The 18,925-nt window shown below is 37.4% G+C and overlaps 1 protein-coding gene across 3 annotated transcripts in view; it reads left to right on the top strand.

The window, feature by feature from the left end:
* Positions 1 to 18,925, top strand: part of AKAP10 (A-kinase anchoring protein 10) — an 83,375-nt gene that overhangs the window by 12,831 nt on the left and 51,619 nt on the right. For all 3 annotated transcript variants that reach the window (XR_007146813.1, XR_007146814.1, XM_047832580.1), the window contains exons 3-4: positions 2,423 to 2,605; positions 6,423 to 6,980. Coding sequence is in view for 1 of the 3 variants with exons in the window: in XM_047832580.1 (XP_047688536.1) it covers positions 2,423 to 2,605; positions 6,423 to 6,980 (741 nt within the window). In the remaining 2 variants the exon portion in view is untranslated. The remainder of the gene's footprint in view (positions 1 to 2,422; positions 2,606 to 6,422; positions 6,981 to 18,925) is intronic.

Below are 18,925 nucleotides of genomic sequence, written 5' to 3' on the forward strand. Positions count from 1 at the left end.
GGGTTCTAGTTCCACACAAGTACAATCTAGGAGCTGTTGCTGGAGGTCCAGGGCATGAGTGAGACTCTCCCCTTGAATCCGCCAGTTACTAGTAACTCTCTTTTTAAATCTCTTTTAGATATCTATTTAGGTTTTAGATACTTATTTTATTTAGAGATTTGTTTTACAGGTGTATCAGGGTCCTCACTTAAGTTTATTTGGGGGGAAAAAAAGAGCGTGTTTACGGTTTAAAAAAAATGTTTGAAAAAGATTGCTGTAGCAATAATTTGAGGTTTGAGAATAAATGTTGTTTCTAGCAGGAAGAATAGAAGAACAGAACCTCAGGAAGAGGGGGGTCCTGAGGAGTCATGGAAGGAGATCATATCTGACACAGTGGACTAATAAATGTGTTCTAAGGGCTTGAAAGGGAGGCACAGATAAAAAAGATATTTTCTGTAGAAAAGTAAATTAAGGAGCACATAGTACCATGGAAACCGAAGGAAGGTAGACTATCTGGAAGCAATATCTAAAATAAGGGGCGCCTGGTGGTTCAGTCGGTTAAGCGTCCGACATCGGCTCAAGTCATGATTTCACCGTTTGTGAGTTCGAGCTCTGTGTCAGGCTCTGTGCTGACAGCTCAGAGTCTGGAGCCTGCTTCAGATTCTGTGTCTCTCTCTGTCTCTGCTCCTCCCCTGCTTATGCTCCGTCTCTCTGTCTCTCTCTGTCGCTCTCTGTCTCTCTCTTCCTCAGAAATAAAATAAACATTAAAAAATAATAAGTCAATAGTTCTAATAAGAAAGAGGAGAAATAAATAAATTAATAGCATTTTGTATCATTATATACATCTAATAAGGAAACCATTAATCTTACCCGTTCTTACAGAGTGTTATTTGTAGTTTGTTATCTATACAAAAAACCATTATTGTTTATAAACTTGCTAAAATGATTTTGCTCTCCAATTTATCGTGAAAGCAAAACAAAAAACAAGACTTGATTCTAAAACTGAAAAAAATGTCTTGAGGACAACTCCATTTTGTAATTCTCCCAATTCTTGTTGAATGACTGGTAATATAGTACCCGACAAATAGGTATGGACATTCATGTTCTTACCTGCTTTATCCTATTTATCAAAATGTCTCGAAGAGTAAGAGAGTGAATTACAGTATGCTGTACTCTTCATAAGAAATGTTACCTGGTATTGCTCAGAATCTGTGGGAACTGTTTGCTGAGATTGAGGAGTGCTTATCTGTTGGCAGTGTAGTAAAATAAATAGTGTTGGTGGCTACAAGTTTAGTTATCTAAGAGTATTTATCTTGAGGGTGTGGAGTATGGAATGCTAGGTGACCTGTATCTCTTCTATCCTTCTCGCTATAGCAATGTGCTAAACCAAAACTTCTTCAAAACCTTGAATAAGAGTCATTGATATTTGGGGGGATAGCTAGAATTTTGATCCAGCTGTGTAGCAACAAGGTCACAGGATTACTTTGACAGTATTAATATATTGAGTTGATTATTTCCTATTAATAAATAGGTAACTAGTCTCTTTATTCTGATGTCAATAGGATCTTTCTTCAGACTACTAAAGAAAGTATATTTTGTGAATAAAAAAATTGTTTTTTAATGTTTATTTATTTTTGAGAGAGCGAGAGAGACAGAGCGCAAGTAGGGGATGGGCAGAGTGAGAAGGAGACACAGAATCGGAAGCAGGCTCCAGGCTCTGAACTGTCAACACAGAGCCCGACGCGGGGCTCAAACTCACGAACCGCAAGATCATGCCCTGAGCCAAAGTCAGATGCTTACCTAAGCCACCCAGGTGCCCCTATTTGTGAATTTTTTAAGTGTGCTTTATGTTTAAGCAGCTTGAAATTTGATTAGAAATGTTTTTTATTAAATAGAGAAATTTGTTACCCAATTAAAAAGTAAAATAAGGGGCACCTGGCTGGCTTAGTCATTAGAACATGTGACTCTTGATCTCAGGGTCATGAGTTCAAGCCCCATGTTGGGTGTGGAGCCTACTTAAAAAAAAAATGAGAATAAAAAGTAAAAGTAATACAGGCGTTCTGAAGAGTATTTTCTGGTTTCCCCCCTATTTTGTTTTAGTTTTTTGTTCTTTGGACAAAAAAGGATTAAGGAATTGAAAAGGGTCCATATATCAATGTTTCCTGGCTTTGGCACTTTCTATCATCAGAAGTTCTCAAAGCTCTCTGTTTTCAGTTTCATTTTTAGCACAATATTTTGAGAGTTTTAAATAATAATAGGACATTTCCTTCCAGTTTTCTGCCCCTTGATTGATTTACCTTTCCCCTAAGTATTTTTGAGTGCATACCTAAGAGAGGTGTTACAAAATTTAATTTTTAAGGTTCTCTTAAAGCCCTTTTATGAGACAGTTTTAGACGATCAAATTGCATTTAACTTTTAACCATTTGTTTTTGAAAAATTACAGCTTCAATATCTGTACATTCCCCACAAAAAAGCACTAAAAATCATGCCTTGCTGGAGGCAGCAGGACCAAGTCATGTTGCAATCAATGCCATTTCTGCCAACATGGACTCCTTCTCAAGTAGCAGGACAGCAACACTTAAGAAGCAGCCAAGCCACATGGAGGCTGCTCATTTTGGTGACCTGGGTAAGTGACTCACTTTTTGTTAACTTCCAATGGAAGGAAGGATTTGAGTGTAATATGTGAAACTCTTGCTGGAGGATACTGGAATTACAATTGGAACAGGCTTTGAAAAAACGTATTTAAAATAACAGTTATAAGTATAATGAATGGCACTCTATTGTGTTCCTGTAAGTATAAAATGTAAAGCATTCTCAGTAGAAAAATCGGCCATTTTCAGAAGAAATATATTTGGCTACTAATTATATGAGAAAGATGCCTCACTTCATGCATACTCAGGGAAATGCAAATTTAAATAAGTTCCCCCAACACATGAGCAGATATTTAAAGTTTGATAATTTGAATGTTAATGTAGATGAAGAGAAATGGCCACTCCTATTTAGTGGAAGTATAAATTGATGAAAATTTTTTGGAAGGCAGTTTGGAAGTATTTATCAAAATATAAAATATAAGATCTAGCCTTCAGATATATTTACATATATGCAGAGAGATGTATATCCAACTATGTGTGTGTTGTTTGTGATAGCAAAAAAGCGAGGAACAAGGTAAATATCTGTTAATGAAGAAGCAGTCAAGTTGTGGTATACCTGTATTTGAAATAGTGGGTAGCCATTTAAAAATCTGAAGATAACATAGAGAAATGTCTAAGGTGAAAGTTTAAAAAAAATTTTTTTTAACGTTTATTTATTTTTGAGACAGAGAGAGAGCATGAACGGGGGAGGGGCAGAGAGAGAGGGAGACACAGAATCGGAAACAGGCTCCAGGCTCTGAGCCATCAGCCCAGAGCCCGACGCGGGGCTCGAACTCACAGACCGTGAGATCGTGACCTGAGCCGAAGTCGGACACTTAACCGACTGAGCCACCCTGGCGCCCCTAAGGTGAAAGTTTAAAAAGCAGGTTGCATAACTGTGTGTAGTAGGATCCCTATTATGTTAAAATAGCTTCTCTTTCTCCCTTGTCCCCCACCCCTAAAGATAAGGAGATTGATGTTTTCTGAATTTTTGTCACCCAGATTTCTGCACTTATAAAAATTGCATATCATGGTATCATAAATTGAAAAAACAATCCCATGAATAAATTGATATCTAATAAAATTAATCCCTCTTTTGCCATCTTCACTTAAACATTAGTGTTTATTCAAAGGTGCCAAAGTATTTATGATGGGTCACACTCAGCAGTACATTGCAAACAACATTTGTATTGGTCACAAAATAAAATTGTAAGTTTTACTGGATTACTCCTGTGTTGCTGGTGAGAATGTGAAATGGTACAGCCACTCTGGAAAACAGATTGGCAGTTTCTTATAAAGCTGAATATGCAGTTACCATATGACCCATCAGTTTCACTCAGCATTTATCCCAGAGAAGTGGACACTTACATTCACATAAAAAACCTATATACCAATGTTCATAGCAGCTTAAAAACCAAAAACTGACTGTCTTTCCACAGGTGAGTGAATGTGGTTGAATAAACTGGTACATCCATGCCACAGAATACTACTCAGCAGTAAAAAAGAGCAGACTATTGATATACCTAACAACTTGGATGAATCTCAGGGGAGTTAGGCTGAGAGTCAAAAGCCAGTCCCAAAATGTTATATTTGTGTAGTATGATTCCATCTGTATAATATTCTTTTTTTAAATGATATTTAAAAATTTATTTTTGAGAGAGCGTGTGTGCATAAGTGGGCAGGGGCAGAGGCGGGGGCAGAGGATCTGACTGAACCACCCAGGCGCCTCTGTATGATATTCTTGAAATGACAAAATTAGAGAAATGAAGAACACGGTAGTGTTTGCCAGAGGTTAGGAACAGAGGAGGTGGTTACAAAAGGCCATATGAGGGATCCATGTAGCATTGGAACTGTTGAGTATCTTGGTGGTTACATGGGATAAAATTGCATAGAACAAAGTACATGAGTGAGTGCAGGTAAAATGGGAAATCTGAGTAAGATTGGTGGATTGTATCAATGTCAGTACCTTGGTGGGATACTGTACTGTAGTTTTGTAAGATGTTACCGTAGGGGAACCTGGGTAAGGGGTACATGGGATCTCTATATTGTGTCTTACACTTTTTTTTGAGTTTACCATTATCTCAAAATTAAAAGTTTAATTTAGGGGTGCCTGGGTGGCTCAGTCGGTTGAGTGTCTGACTTCAGCTCAGGTTATGAGCTCACGGTTTGTGAGTTCGAGCCCTGCATTGGGCTCTGTGCTGACAGCACAGAGCCTGGAGCCTGCTTTGGAGTCTTTGTCTCCTCCTCTCTCTGACCCACTCCCGCACCCGCTCTGTCTCTCTCTCTCTCAAAAATAAGCAAACATTAAAAATTTTTTTAGAAGTTTAATTTAAAAAATTGTAATTCTAGGGGCGTCTGCATGGCTCCAACTCTTGGTTTCAGCTCAAGTCATGATCTCACTGTTTGTGAGTTCCAACCCCGCATTGGGCTCTGTGCTGACAGCGCGGAGCCTGCTTGGGATTCTCTCCCTCACTCTGCCCCTCCCCTGCTCTCTCTCTCTCTCTCAAAATAAACTAAATAAACTTAAAAAAATAAAATATTGTAAGTCTCGTAAAGGGTCAGGATTTTCTGAAGTTCGTGAAAGTGATGTTGACCAAGATGCCCTAGTTAACATTGACAATGAGACAGCCAGCAAGGATGCTTCGCAGAGAGATTCAAAAGAAAATGATTTGAATATCAAAGGATGAAGAAAAGCCCTTTTGAAAAATTGATGAAGCCCTTGTTAATTTTATGAAAATGAACCTCAATGTGCCACTGCTGTGAATGTAAAAAATGTTTTTAAATTTTTTGTTTAATAACTAGTTTGTGGTTAGAATCATAACCTAAATTTAGTCTAATGTAAAATGAACATATTTTTATTAAGTTTTATTTAATTTTATTTTTCTAGCTAATCTCCAAGAACTGTTCTTTATTCTGTTGTAATCAGTGCTGAGAGTTGGTAACATTTTTCTAGCTATATCCACACATCCACAATTTTCCTCAGGAAAAGTTCCTAGAAGTGGAGTTACTAGATTGAAAATCATGGAGATTTCTAAAGCTTTGCTGTCTGTTACTGAGTGCTCCTTCAAAAAGGTTTTCCCATCTTTTCTTGTCATCATCAGTGGGTGACAATGTTGGCCTGTTTTTTCTTTGCCTTTGTTAATTGTTACTTTTTGAAACAATATCTTCCAGTTTGACAGACAAAAATGTGACCTTGTATTAATTTGCTTTTCTGGGATTTTTAACTAGATTGAATATATTTTCATATTTTTATTGGCCTTTTTTCCTTTCTCTGGGACTAGTATAAGATTTTTTTTTTTTTTTTTTTTTTTTAAGAATTTACATGGTCTGAACTGCCATTAAAAGAGATAATACTTGGGGCGCCTGGGTGGCTCAGTCGGCTAAGCGTCTGACTTCAGCTCAGGTCATGATCTCACGGTCCGTGGGTTCGAGCCCCGCGTCAGGCTCTGTGCTGACAGCTCAGAGCCTGGAGCCTCTTTCGGATTCTGTGTCTCCCTCTCTCTCTGACCCTCCCCTGTTCATGCTCTGTCTCTGTCTCAAAAATAAACGCTAAAAAAAAAATAAATAAAAAAAAAAAAGAGATAATACTTGAGCTACAAAGAGCTTTATGATGGATTAAATAAGTTTTGGACAGTTGTTTCTTTGCTTGTTTAGAAGCCAGAAATATAGAGTTTTTAGTTCTTTATTCATTTAAATTGCTAGGGAAGTAAACTTTATTCAAGAATTCTGGTACCACTGATGCTAAAAGTGACTGACTTATCTGTCAATCTTAAATTATTTGTTACTGAGCTGCTAATCTTTTGCTTCTTTTAGGCAGATCTTGTCTGGACTACCAGACTCAAGAGACCAAATCCAGTCTTTCAAAGACTCTTGAACAAGTCTTACATGACACAGTTGTCCTCCCTTATTTCATTCAATTCATGGAACTTCGGAGAATGGAGCATTTGGTTAAATTTTGGTTAGAGGCTGAAAGTTTTCACTCTACAACTTGGTCTCGAATAAGAGCACACAGTCTGAACACAGTGAAGCAGAGCTCATTGGCCGAGCCTGTCTCTCCATCTAAAAAGCACGAAACTACAACGTCTTTTATAACTGAGTCTCTTGACAAGAGATTGGAGGATTCTTGCTCAGCCCAGTTGCTTATGACTCAATCAGAAGGAATTGACGTGAATAATAGAACTAGCAACATTCAGAATCACTTGCTGCTTTCCCGGGAATGTGACAGTGCCCATTCTCTCCATCTTGAAATGGCCAGAACAGGAACTCATCAACTTTCCATGGAAACCCAAGAATCCTCCTCCAGACTTCTAGTAGCCAGTAGAAATAGTCCCTCTTCACCACTAAAGGACTTATCAGGAAAATTAATGAAAAGTAAGTATGTGATTTTCTTGTCTCTCTTTATCCTGTTTGATTTGTTTGTTTAATCAGTTTACAAAGTAGAACTTGAGGGGAATAGAAGGGTTGGAATCATTTTCTGATTGATTGATTGATTGATTGATTTAAATCCAGGTTAGTTAACATATAATGTAATAATGAGTTCAGGAATAGAATTTAGTGATTCATCACTTACATGTAACACCCAATGCTCATCCCAATAAGTGCCCTCCTTAATGCCCGTTGCCCACTTAGCCCATTCCCCCACCCATCAGCAGCCCTCAGTTTGTTCTCTGAATTTAAGTGTCTCATGGTTTGTCTCCTTCTGTCTTATCTTATATTTGCTTCTCTTCCCCTCTGTTCATCTGTTTTGTTTCTTAAATTCCATTATGTGAGTGAAATCATATATTTGTCTTTCTCTGACTGACTTATTTCACTTAGCATAATACACTCTGGTTCCATACATGTTGTCACAAATGGCAAGATTTCATTCTTTTTGATTGCCGAGTGATACTCCATTGTATATATATACCACATTTTCTTTATCCATTTATCAGTTGATGGACATTTGGGCTTTTGCCATACTTTGTTGTCAGTAGTGCTGCTATAATCATTGGGGTGCATGTGCCCCCTCGAATCAGCATTTTTGTATCCTTTGGATAAATACCTAGTACTGCAATTGCTGGGTCATAGGGTAGTTGTATTTTTAATTTTTTGAGGAACTTCCATATTCCAGAGTGGCTGCACCAGTTTGCATTCCTACCAGCAGTGCAAAAGGGTTTCTCTTTCTCTGCATCCTCACTGACATCTGTTGTTGCCTGAGTTAATTTTAGTCATTCTGATAAGTATGAGGTGGTATCTCATTGTGGTATTGGTTTGTATTTCCCTGATACTGAGTGATATTGAGCATCTTTTCATGTGTCTGTTAGCCATCTGGATGTCTTGTTTGGAAAACTGTCTATTCGTATCTTTTGCCCATTTCTTCACTGGATTATTTGTTTTTTGGGCATGCTGAGTTTGATAAATTCTTTATAGACTTTTGGATATTAACCCTTTATCTGAGATGTCATTTGCAAATATTCTTTCCCATTCCATTGGTTACCTTTTAGTTTTGCTGATTGTTTCCTTTGCTGTGCAGAAGCTTTTTATCTTGATGAGGTCCCAGTAGTTCATTTTTGCTTTTGTTTCCCTTGCCTCTGGAGATGTGTCAAGTAAGAAGTTGCTGCAGCTGAGGCCAAAGAAGTTGTTGTCTGTTTTCTCTAGGATTTTAATGACTTCCTGTCTTATGTTTAGGTCTTTCATCCATTTTGAGTTTATTTTTGTGTATGGTGTAAGAAAATGGTCCAGGGTCATTCTTCTGCTCGTCGCTGTCCAGTTTTCCCAACACCATTTGCTAAAGAGACTGTCTTTTTTCCATTGGATAATCTTTCCTGTCAAAGATTAGTTGGCCACATATTTGTGGGTCCATTCTGGGTTCTCTGTTCTGTTCCATTGATCTATGTGTCTGTTTTTGTGCCAGTACCATATGATCTTGCCGATTACAGCTTTGTAATACAGCTTGGAGTCCGGGCTTGTGATGTCTCCAGCTTTGGGTTTCTTTTTCAGGATTACTTTGGCTATTCGGGGTCTCTTCTGGTTTCATACAAATTTTAGGATTGCTTGTTCTAGGTCTGTGAAGAATGCTGGTGTTACTCTGATAGGGATTGCATTGAATGTGTAGATTGCTTTGGGTAGTAATTGGCATTTTAACAATATTTGTTCTTCCAATCCATGAGCATGGAATGTTTTTCCATTTTTTTGTGTGTCTTCTTCAGTTTCTTTTCATAAGCTTTTTATAGTTTTCAGTGTATAGATTTTTCACATTTTTGGCTAGGTTTATTCCTAGGTATTTTATGGGTTTTGGTGCAATTGTAAATGGGATTGATTCCTTGATTCCTCTTTCTGCTGGTTCATTATTAGTGTGTGTATAGAAATGCAACTGATTTCTGTACATTGATTTTATATTCTGTGACTTTGCTGAGTTTGTGTATCAGTTCCAGCAGTTTTTTGGTGAAGTCTTTTGGGTTTTCCACATAGAATATCATGTTGTCTGCGAAGAGTGAACGTTGACTTCCTCCTTGCTGATTTGGATGCCTTTGATTTCTTTTTGTTGTCTGATTGCTGAGGCTAGGACTAGAAAAGGTTTCTTTTCTCTTCACACCCACTTGCAGATTTGGAAGGATTTGGATGGAAAGTGTCCTGAGTAGGCTTGGCATATAAAAAAGGAACAGCAGGGATACCTACAGGATTGGATCCTCTAAGAAGGATATTCGCAGAATTAACCAGTGAGGAGGGGTTAAGTGTCCTGCCTTTCCCTTCCACAGAGTTTCAAATCAGATCATTAACCCAGAAATGCTTATTTCATCCTCATCTTATTCTTAATTTACTACCATTTTAATGAACTTTATAGATGCGATTATTTGTTAATTGCCAACCGGTGACCTCTGTTGGGTTCTGTGCCAAGTGCTGCCCTTGAATTCCACTTAATTCCAACACCTGTATGAGATCGCCATCCTTAGCCTGTTTTACACATGAGAAAATCATGATTTAGGAAAGTAAAGGAACTTGCCTCGGGTTATAGAATGAGGGGAGGGGAGAGGGTGGAGCTAAAGTTAAAGTCCAGGCATTTCAACAATAGCACCTCTTTCTTGATTTCTTCTCTGTCCATTTGGAAGTTACACCCTCTGAATTTTTCAGTTATTACCTTCTAGAATTCTGATTAGACAGCCTCCAAGTTTTTCCTCTTTTTTTTATCTTATCTGTTCTTTGTTTCTTACAGGGCTAGGTGATTTCTTTCTTGGCTTTTGTTTGCTTTTTCTTTTTTTTTCCCCTCTCTAGTAAGACTTTATTTTTTCTGAGCAGTTTAAGGTTCACAGCAAAATTGAGGGGAAGGTACAGAGATTTCCCATATACCCTTGCTCCACACATACAGAGGCCTCTCCCATCATCCACGTCCCCCACCAGAGTGGAACATTTATTGCAGTTGATGAACCTACCTGGATACCTTATAGTCACTCAAAGTCCATAGTTTACATTAGGGTTCACTTTTGGTGTTGTTCATTCTTACAGGTTTAAACAAATGTATAATGACATGTATCCATCATTTATGGTGTTAGAGTATTTTCACTGTCCTAAAAAATCCTCCATACTCTCTCTATTCATCTCTTCCTACCTGCTTATCCCTGACAACCACTAATCTTTTTACTGTCTCCATAGTTTTGCCTTTTCCAGAATATCCTAGAGTTGAAATCTATAGTAGGTAACTTTTCCACATTGGTGGTGTTTTCTTCAGATCTGTTTTTTATTTAGTTCATTGATTGTCTCAATATGGGTCTGTCTAATCTGCTGTTGAATAATTTTTTAATGTTATTTTTATTTAAAAGTTAACTGAATTTTTTATTTCTAGAAAAAATTTTACAATTCAAATTTGCCTCATCATTTTTTAGTTTCTTCTTCCTTTATCCCTTCATCCCACTCTTGAGCCCATTTTCTATTTAAATTTATTAAATATGTATTCATCATCTGATAATTCCAATAGCTGTAGTTTTTGTGGATCTGATTCAGTATTTGTTTCTTCAGATTTACACTCTTGGTAGCTTGTGATTTTAGTGGTTTTGACTGTGAACATAGGTTTTTGGATTTTTATCTGTGGGAATTGTTTGAGAAATCTGTTTAAATGGGCCTATTTCAGAGTATGTCTGCATTTGCATTTGTCCTGCATCTGGGGCCAGCTTCAGTACCATCCATTAGTTTTAGTTACCACTTAAAACCCAAATTCTACCCTATTTGGGTCCTGGGCAACTGCTCTTGAAAAGGCACACTTAAGTCTCTTGACATTGGTGGTTTTCCCAGGTGAATGCCCTTCCCCTCTGTACTTACGCCCATCTTGATTTGCACTGGCTCCTGCAGCTCCACAGTTCTTCATCTGCAATTTAGAAATCCAGAAAGCTTTGACTATCCCAGGTTATTTTTTAAAAGGACGAAACTTGACCTGGACTGGTATGAACTTACTGCAGAAACGTAGATGTGTTTGATTATGTGGTGTTGTCCCACATGCTGCTAGAGGATTAACCTGGTTTCTATAAACACAGTGCATTACCTCTATAAAAACTGCCCAGGTTCTGAATTCTAAAATATTACTGGCCCCACAGTTTTCAGATTAAGGAATTGCTTGTCCTTGTTTTCTTCCTCTCACTGTTTCCCTTGCTTTACCACGAACTCTGATATACTTTTAAAAAGCATTTTGGGGAAATTTAGTATTGCGAAGAATTTTTTTAAACATCTAGTCTGGCCTGTTTCTGGAAATGGGAAGTCTGTTTAATTGTAATACACTTCCTTTTCTTTTTTTCTTTTTTTGGAAGCCTTTTGGTTTGGTGGTAGTTTATTTCAATAAAACATAGAAATAGCAGTGGAGGATGGGGCGCCTAGGTGGTTCAGTCAGTTAAGCATCTGACTTCAGCTCAGGTCATAATCTCATGGTTTGTGAGTTCGAGCCCCATGTCAGGTTCTGTACTGACAGCTCGGATCCTGGAGCCTGCTTTCGATTCTGTGTTTCCCTCTCTGTGTCCCTCCCCTGCCCACGCACGCTCTTACACTCTCTCAAAAATAAATAAATGTTAAAAAAAAAAAAAAAAAGAGTGGAGTTATTAAAAGAGTACTTGTTTTTTCATTTTTCATTAGTTTAAAAAATTTTAGTGCAATAGATTTGACCTCGTTTGATGTATATTTGTATGAATTTTAACACATGCATAGGTTCCTGTAACTGTCCTCACAGGATAAGAATAGTTCTGTCACCTTTGTGTTTAAACCCTCCTCTGTCACATCATTTGGCAACCATTGATCTATCTGACTCTGTAGTTTTGCCTTTTCTGGAGTGCCATACAAATGAATTTTTACAATATGTAGCCTTTGAGGTAGGCTTCTTTGACTTAGCATACATAATGGCTTGAAATTTATCCATGTTCTGTCAAGATGTTCATAGCTTTGTATTGCTAAGTAATATTCATTGTATGGATGTACTATCCATTCACCAGTTTAAGGGCGTCTGGATTGTTTCCAGTTGTTAATGATTATGAATAAAACTGCTATAAACATTTGTGCATGTATACTTTTTTTGTGTAGACAAAAGTTTTTATTTCTCTAGGGCAAATACCAAGTGGTAAGTTTGCTGAATTATATGGTATATGTTTAATTATATAAAAAACTGTCCGACTGTTTTGTAGAGTGGCTGTACCATTTTGCATATCCACCAGCAACATACTCCCATATTTTCTTGGATTGTCTGTTTTACTGACATTGAATTTTGAGAGGTTTTTTTGTGTGTGTGTTCTGGGTATAAAACTGTTTTGGCTATGTGATTTCAAATGTTTTCTCCTAGTTGATAGCTTGACTTTTCATTCTCTTAATAGTGTCTTTCACAGAACAAGAGGACTTTTTGATTAATTTAGTGACTTTTTTCATTTATGGATTGTGCTTTTGGAGTCATATCCTGAGAACTCTTTGCCTAATTAACGGTCATGAAGATTTTCTCTTGTGTGTTCTTCTAAAAGTACTATGATTTCATCCTTCACAGTTAGATATATGGTCTATTTTGAGTTAATATTGTCTAAGATGTAAGAGGTGGTCAAATATTTTTGTATTGTTTTTTATTTTTGCATATGAATATGGTGTTGTTTCAACACCACTAATTGAAAAGACTACCCTTATTGTATTGACTTGCCCTTGTACCTTAGCCATATTTCTGTAGGTCTATTTAGGGACTCTGTTCTGTTCCATTGATACATGTGTCTATTCCTTCACCAATCAGTATCCACTGTCTTCATTACTGTAGCTTTACAGTAAGTCTTAAAATTAGATAGTATGAGGTCTCCAAGTGTGTTGTTTCTTTTTCAAAATTGTTCTGTCTATTCTAGTTTTTTTGTTTTTTTTCCCCTAAATATAGTCTTTAGCACAATCTTGTCTATATCTATAAGAAATCCTGGTAGGGGTGCCTGGGTGACTCCGTCGGTTAAGCATCCAGCTTTCCACAGATCATGATCTCACAGTTGGTGGGTTCAAGCCCCGTGTGGGTCTCTGTGCTGACAACTCAGAGCCCGGAGCCTACTTCGGATTCTGTGTCTCCCTCACTCTGTGCCCCTCCCGCACTTGCACTCTGTCTCTCCCACCCCCTGTCAAAAATAAATAAACATTAAAGAAAAGAAAAGAAATCCTGATGGAGTTTTTATTGGAATTGCATTCAATCCTTAGGTCAGTTTGATGAGAATTTACATCTTAACTGTATCAAGTCTTAGAATACATGAACATGGAGAATGTTTTTATTTACTTAGGTATCTTATTTATTTATCAGCAATATGTAGTCCTCAGTGTACACATCCTTCATATATTTTTTTAAACATATCTAAGTATTTCTTTTTGGTGCTATTGTGAGTGCAATTTTGTTTTTAATGTATTTACTTTTGAGAGAGTGTGAGTGGGGTAGGGGCAGAGAGAAAGAGGATCTGAAGCAAGCTCTGTGCTGACAGCAGATAGCCAAATGTAGGGCTTGAACTCATGAACCATTAGATCATGACCTGAGCTGAAGTCGGATACTCAATTGACTGAGCCACACAGGTGCCCCGTGAATGCTATTTTAAAATTTTCTGTTTCTAATTTTTTATTGCTAGTATATAGAAGTATGATTGACTTTTATATGTTAACCTATTCTGTGACCTTATGAAACTCACTACTTCTAGTAGTTTTTCTGTAGATTACTTGGGATTTTCTACATTAATGTTGTTTGTGAATGAGGACAGTTACTTCTTGCTTTCTGATTTTTTTTTTTTTCTTTTCCCGTTGCCTTATTGCACTAAGCTAGGACTTGCTGTATTGTGTTGATTAGGAGTGGTGAGAATGAATATTCTTGTTCCTGATCTTGGAGGGAAAGCATTTAGTCTTTCACCATGAAGTATGAGGTTAACCATGAGTTTTTCATAAAGGCTCTTTATAGGTTGATGGAAGTTTGCTTCTCTTAGTGGTTTCTTGAGAGTTGTTTGAATCATGAATGGTGTTGAATTGTCACATGTTTTGTCTGTGTCGTTTGATACGACCATGTAGTTTTCCTTTCTCTGTCTGTTAATGTGATGGGTTATATTGATTGATTTTTGAAAGTCTGAATAACCTTGCATTCCCAGGTTTAGTGCCATTTGGTTGTGTGGTGTGTTTTATTCTCATATGTTGCTAGATTTGATTTTCTAAATTTTGTTGGTCATTTTTGCATTTACGTTTATGATGGATTTGGTCTGTAGTTTTCTTGTACTGCTTTTGTCTGATTTTAGTATCAATGTAATGTTTGCCCCCAAGAATGAGTTGGGACGTTTTCCCACCACTTCTGTTTTCTGGAAAAGATCATGTAGAATTGTTGGGGTTTTTTTGTGTGTTTTTTCAGAGTGTTTCAAACTATAAATTCTGTTTCTTTAATAGATCTAGGACTATTTAGGTTATCTATTTCTTCTTGAGGGAATGTTAGTACTTTGCAGCTTTGAAGGAATTGTTATTTTCATTAAATTGTTGAATTTATGGGCATGTAATTATCTAGGATTCCCTTACTTTCTTTTTTAGTCTCAAGTTTGTAGTAATACCCCTTTTTCATTGCTGATATTGGTAATTGTGTCTTCTTTCTTCTTTGCCAGCATACATAGGGGTTTAATCTGTCTTTTTAAAAGAACCAGCTTTTGATTTACAATTGATTTTTTTTATCTGTTTTTCTCTTTTCAATTTTATGGATTTTTCTGCTATGTGTTAATTCTTTCCTCCTGCTTGCTTTAAATTTTTTTTAATGTTTATTTTTGAGAGAGAGAGAGAGAGAGAGAGAGAGAGCACAAGTGAGGGAGGTGTGGAGAGAGAGGAAGACACAGAATCTGAAGTAGCTCCAGGCTCTGAGCTGTCAGCACAGAGCTCCATGCGGGGCTCAAACTCACAAACCGTGAGATCATGACCTGAGCCAAAGTCAGTTGCCCCACCAACTGAGCCACCCAGGAGCCCCTTCTCATGCTTGCTTTAGATTTACTTTTTCTCATTTCTTAAGATAGAAACTTAATATCGTTTATTTGAGACCTTTTTTTTTTAATTTTTTTGAAAGATTTTATTTTTTTAAGTAATCTCTGCACCCAATGTGGGGCTCAAACTCATAACCCTGACTGATATCAAGAGTCGCATACTCTAGTGACTGAGCCAGCCAGGTGCCCCAAGAGACCTTTTTTTTTTTTTTTTTTTTAAAGCTTATTTCTTTATTTTGAGAAAGAGAGAGCTTGCTCACATGCGTGGGCATGCAAGCAGGAGGGGGCAGAGAGAGAGAGGGAGAGAGAGAATCCCAAACAGGCTCTGCGCTGTCAGTACAGAGCCCTATGCGGGGCTTGATCCCACAACTCTGGGATCATGACCTGGGTGGAAATCAAGAGTCAGACACTTAACCGACTGAGCCACCCAGGCCACCCAGAGACCTTTGTATTTTAAGAGAAGCATGTAATGCTATAAATTTCCTTCCAATCACTGTTTTATCTACACCCCACAAATTCTGATACTTTGAATTAAATAAAAATAAAATGCCTAATTTCCCTGGAGTCTTAGTCTTTTGCCCATGATTATTTAGAAATATGTTGTTTAATTTTCAGGTGTTTGAAGAATTTTATCTGTGATCTTTTTGTTACTGACTTCCCGTGTAATTATATCATGGTTAGAAAACATACTTTGAATGATTTCAATTCTTTTAAATTTGTTAAAAAATTTTTTATTAAAACATTTTTTAATGTTTATTTTGAGAGAGAGAGACAGAGCGCGATCAGGGGAGGGGCAGAGAGAGAGGGAGACACAGAATCCGTAGCAGGCTCCAGGCTCTGAGCTGTCAGCACAGAGCCCTATGCAGGGCTCGAACTCACGAGCTGTGAGATCATGACCTGAGCCGAAGTCAGATGCTCAACCGAGCCATCCAAGTGCCCCTAAATTTGTTAAAAATTTTAAATAGCCTAGGATATGGTTTATCTTGGTGAATAACTCACATACAATGAAAAGAACATACTGCTGTTTGATAGTTTTCTATAAATGTCAATTCGATGGAGTTGGTTGATGATGATGTTCAGTTTTTCTGTATCATTGCCAGTACTTTTATGTTTTTTATATCTGTTACTGAGAGAGGAGTGTTGAAGTCTCTGAGCATAGTTGTGGATTTTTCCAATTGTGCTTTCAGTTCTGTTTTTGCATGTATTTTGAGGCTCAATTGTTAGGTTTGTACCTATTTAGAATCATTGAATCTTCTTGGTAAATCGATCCTACCATTTTGTAATGTTCCTCTTTATCTGTGGTAACTTCACTTGTTCTAAGGTCAGAAATCTCTTCTGTCTGACTTATATAGCCACTGCAGTTCATGGTACATCTTTTTCTTTCACTTTACTTTTGACTTGCCTTTATCATTTTTTTTTAATGTTTTTATTTTATTTTTGAGAGAGAGAGAGACACACACACACAGAGTGTGAGTGGGGGAGGGTAAGAGAGAGAAGGAGACAGAATCTGAAGTAGGCTCCAGGCTCTGAGCTGTCAGTGCAGAGTCTGACTTGGGGCTTGAACTCACAGACTGTGAGATCTTGACCTGAGCCAAAGGGACGCCCAACTGACTGAGCCACCCAGGCACCCCTTGCCTTTATCATTTTTAAAGTGAGTTTCTTTTGATAGCATGTAGTTGGGTCATTTTTTTTTTTTAATCCATTCTGACAATCTGGTTTTTTGTTGATAAATTTATTTCAGTATAAGTTGTAGTGTAGTTCTTTATATTAAGTGTAGTTAATTACAACGTGATTATTTACCTTTTAATATGTAAATATAAATGCTTGTTAATTTAACATATATAATTACATTAAGTGTAATTATTAATGTGTTTGAATTTATGTCTCCCATTTTATTTTTCTGTTTGTTCCCATCCTTGGATTTCCTATTCTTTTTTCTTTTGGATTCTTTGAATTTTTTTAAGAGTTTATCTACTTAGTTCTTGATTATATCTCTTTGTATAGGTTTTTAGTGGTTTCTCTAGGGATTGCAGTATACATACCATCATACATACACAGTCCATGTAAAATTATCTTTTTTTTTAAATTTTTTTTAATGTTTATTCATTTTTGAGAGAGAGAGACAGAGACAGAGCATGAGTGGGAGAGGACAGAGAAAGAGGGAGACACAGAATCCGAAGCAAGTTCCAGGTTCTGAGCTGTCAGCAAAGAGCCCGATGCGGGGCTCCAACCCACGGACTGTGAGATCATGACCTGAGCCGAAGTCGGTCACTCAACCAAGTGAGCCACCCAGGCACCCCTAAAATTATCATTTTATTACATCAAGTGGGCCATGTATGTCCCTTTGTCTCCCCACTCATGTGGTATAGTGTCATCCACTTTTGTTGAAAATCCCATCAGACGGTGTTGGGAATTTGGCTTTCAACTGTTGGACACAACTTACAGAACTTAAAAAAAGAATTGTCTGTTACGTGTAAGCCCGGTATTTGCCATATCTGTTGCTGTTCCTTCATTCCTGAAGTTCAGTTGTTATTTCTGTTATTTCACCAGCATCTCAAAGATCCCTCTAGCATTTCTTCTAGAGCAGGACTGCTGTCAGAGAATTTTCTCAGTAATTTTCCATCTAAGAGTTTCTTTATTTTGAAGGAATTTTCATTTGATAGAGAATTCAAGGTTGATAGTTCTTTTCTCTTACCACTTTAAAAGTGCTGTTTCGCTGCCTCTGGCCTCCATGGTTTCTGGGAGAAATCTGCAGTCTTGGAATCATTATTATCTTATGTTTAGCATCTTTTTTATAGCTGCTTTTGAGATATTTTCCCTGTCTCTAATGTTCAGCAGTTTGGTTATCCCATCTGAGGTTCACTGAGCTTTTTGATTTTCAAAGGAGGATGTTTTCAGCCATTGATTGTTCTTCCACTTTTTTTTTTTTTTTGGGCCCCATACTTCTTTCTCTTTCTTCTGAGATTTTAATGACCCAAATGTTGTATGTTTGTCATTGTCCTGCAGATCCTTGAGGCTCTGTGTGCTTTTGTCTAATTTTTTGTTTTCCTGTTTTTCAGCTTGGAAATTTTCTATTCGTATATCTTTGAATTCACTGATTCTTTCCTCTGTCATTTCCATCATGCTTTGAGTCTTTCCAGTGAATTTTAACCTTAGGTTATTTTTTTTTTCTGGTTCTCATCCTTCCATTTGTTCCTCCTCCTCCTCCTCCTCCTCTTCCTTCTTGTGCTTTTTTTTTTTTTTTTTAATCTTTTTCTCTGCAGAGGCTGTCTGTTTGTTTCAAGAGTATTTGACCTTACTTCTTGGAACATGGTTATAAAAAAAAATCTTTGTTCTGTAATTCCAGCATCTGTGTATCTGTATCATCTTGCTTGTCTTTTCACTTGTGAGATAATGGGATTTTCTGGGGTTTTGTATGGCAGTTAATTTTGGATTGTATTAAGGGCAGTTTGACTTGCATGATTCTGGATCATGTTTAGATCTTGTGAAGAATGTTGAATTTTTGTTTCAGCAAGAAATTCACCTGGTTAGGTTCAGCCAAGTTCCAACCAGCATTCTGTAGGCTGTGGTTCTAGAGTCCATTCAGTTTTGGATTGTATTTGTATCTATGCCTGCTAGGGTCCAGTCTGAGACCTGTCCAGTGGAAAGGTCATAGTTTAGTTCTCACACCCATTGGTATGCTGTTAAAGTCAAGTCCATGCATGCCCAGTTCATGTGTGAGCCGAGGAGTACACACACAACTTGATATGCTTTTCACAGGCCGCCTTCTTTTCTGCTGTTTCCCTAGCAGTTTCTGGTGCCTAGGGGACCCTACCTTCCTGGTTGTTTGGCTAGAAAGTTGGGGCTTCACTTTCTACCACTATGTCAGCT

The sequence above is a fragment of the Prionailurus viverrinus genome, chromosome E1 (genome assembly GCF_022837055.1).
Source record: "Prionailurus viverrinus isolate Anna chromosome E1, UM_Priviv_1.0, whole genome shotgun sequence".
In the NCBI taxonomy this organism is placed as follows: domain Eukaryota; kingdom Metazoa; phylum Chordata; class Mammalia; order Carnivora; family Felidae; genus Prionailurus; species Prionailurus viverrinus.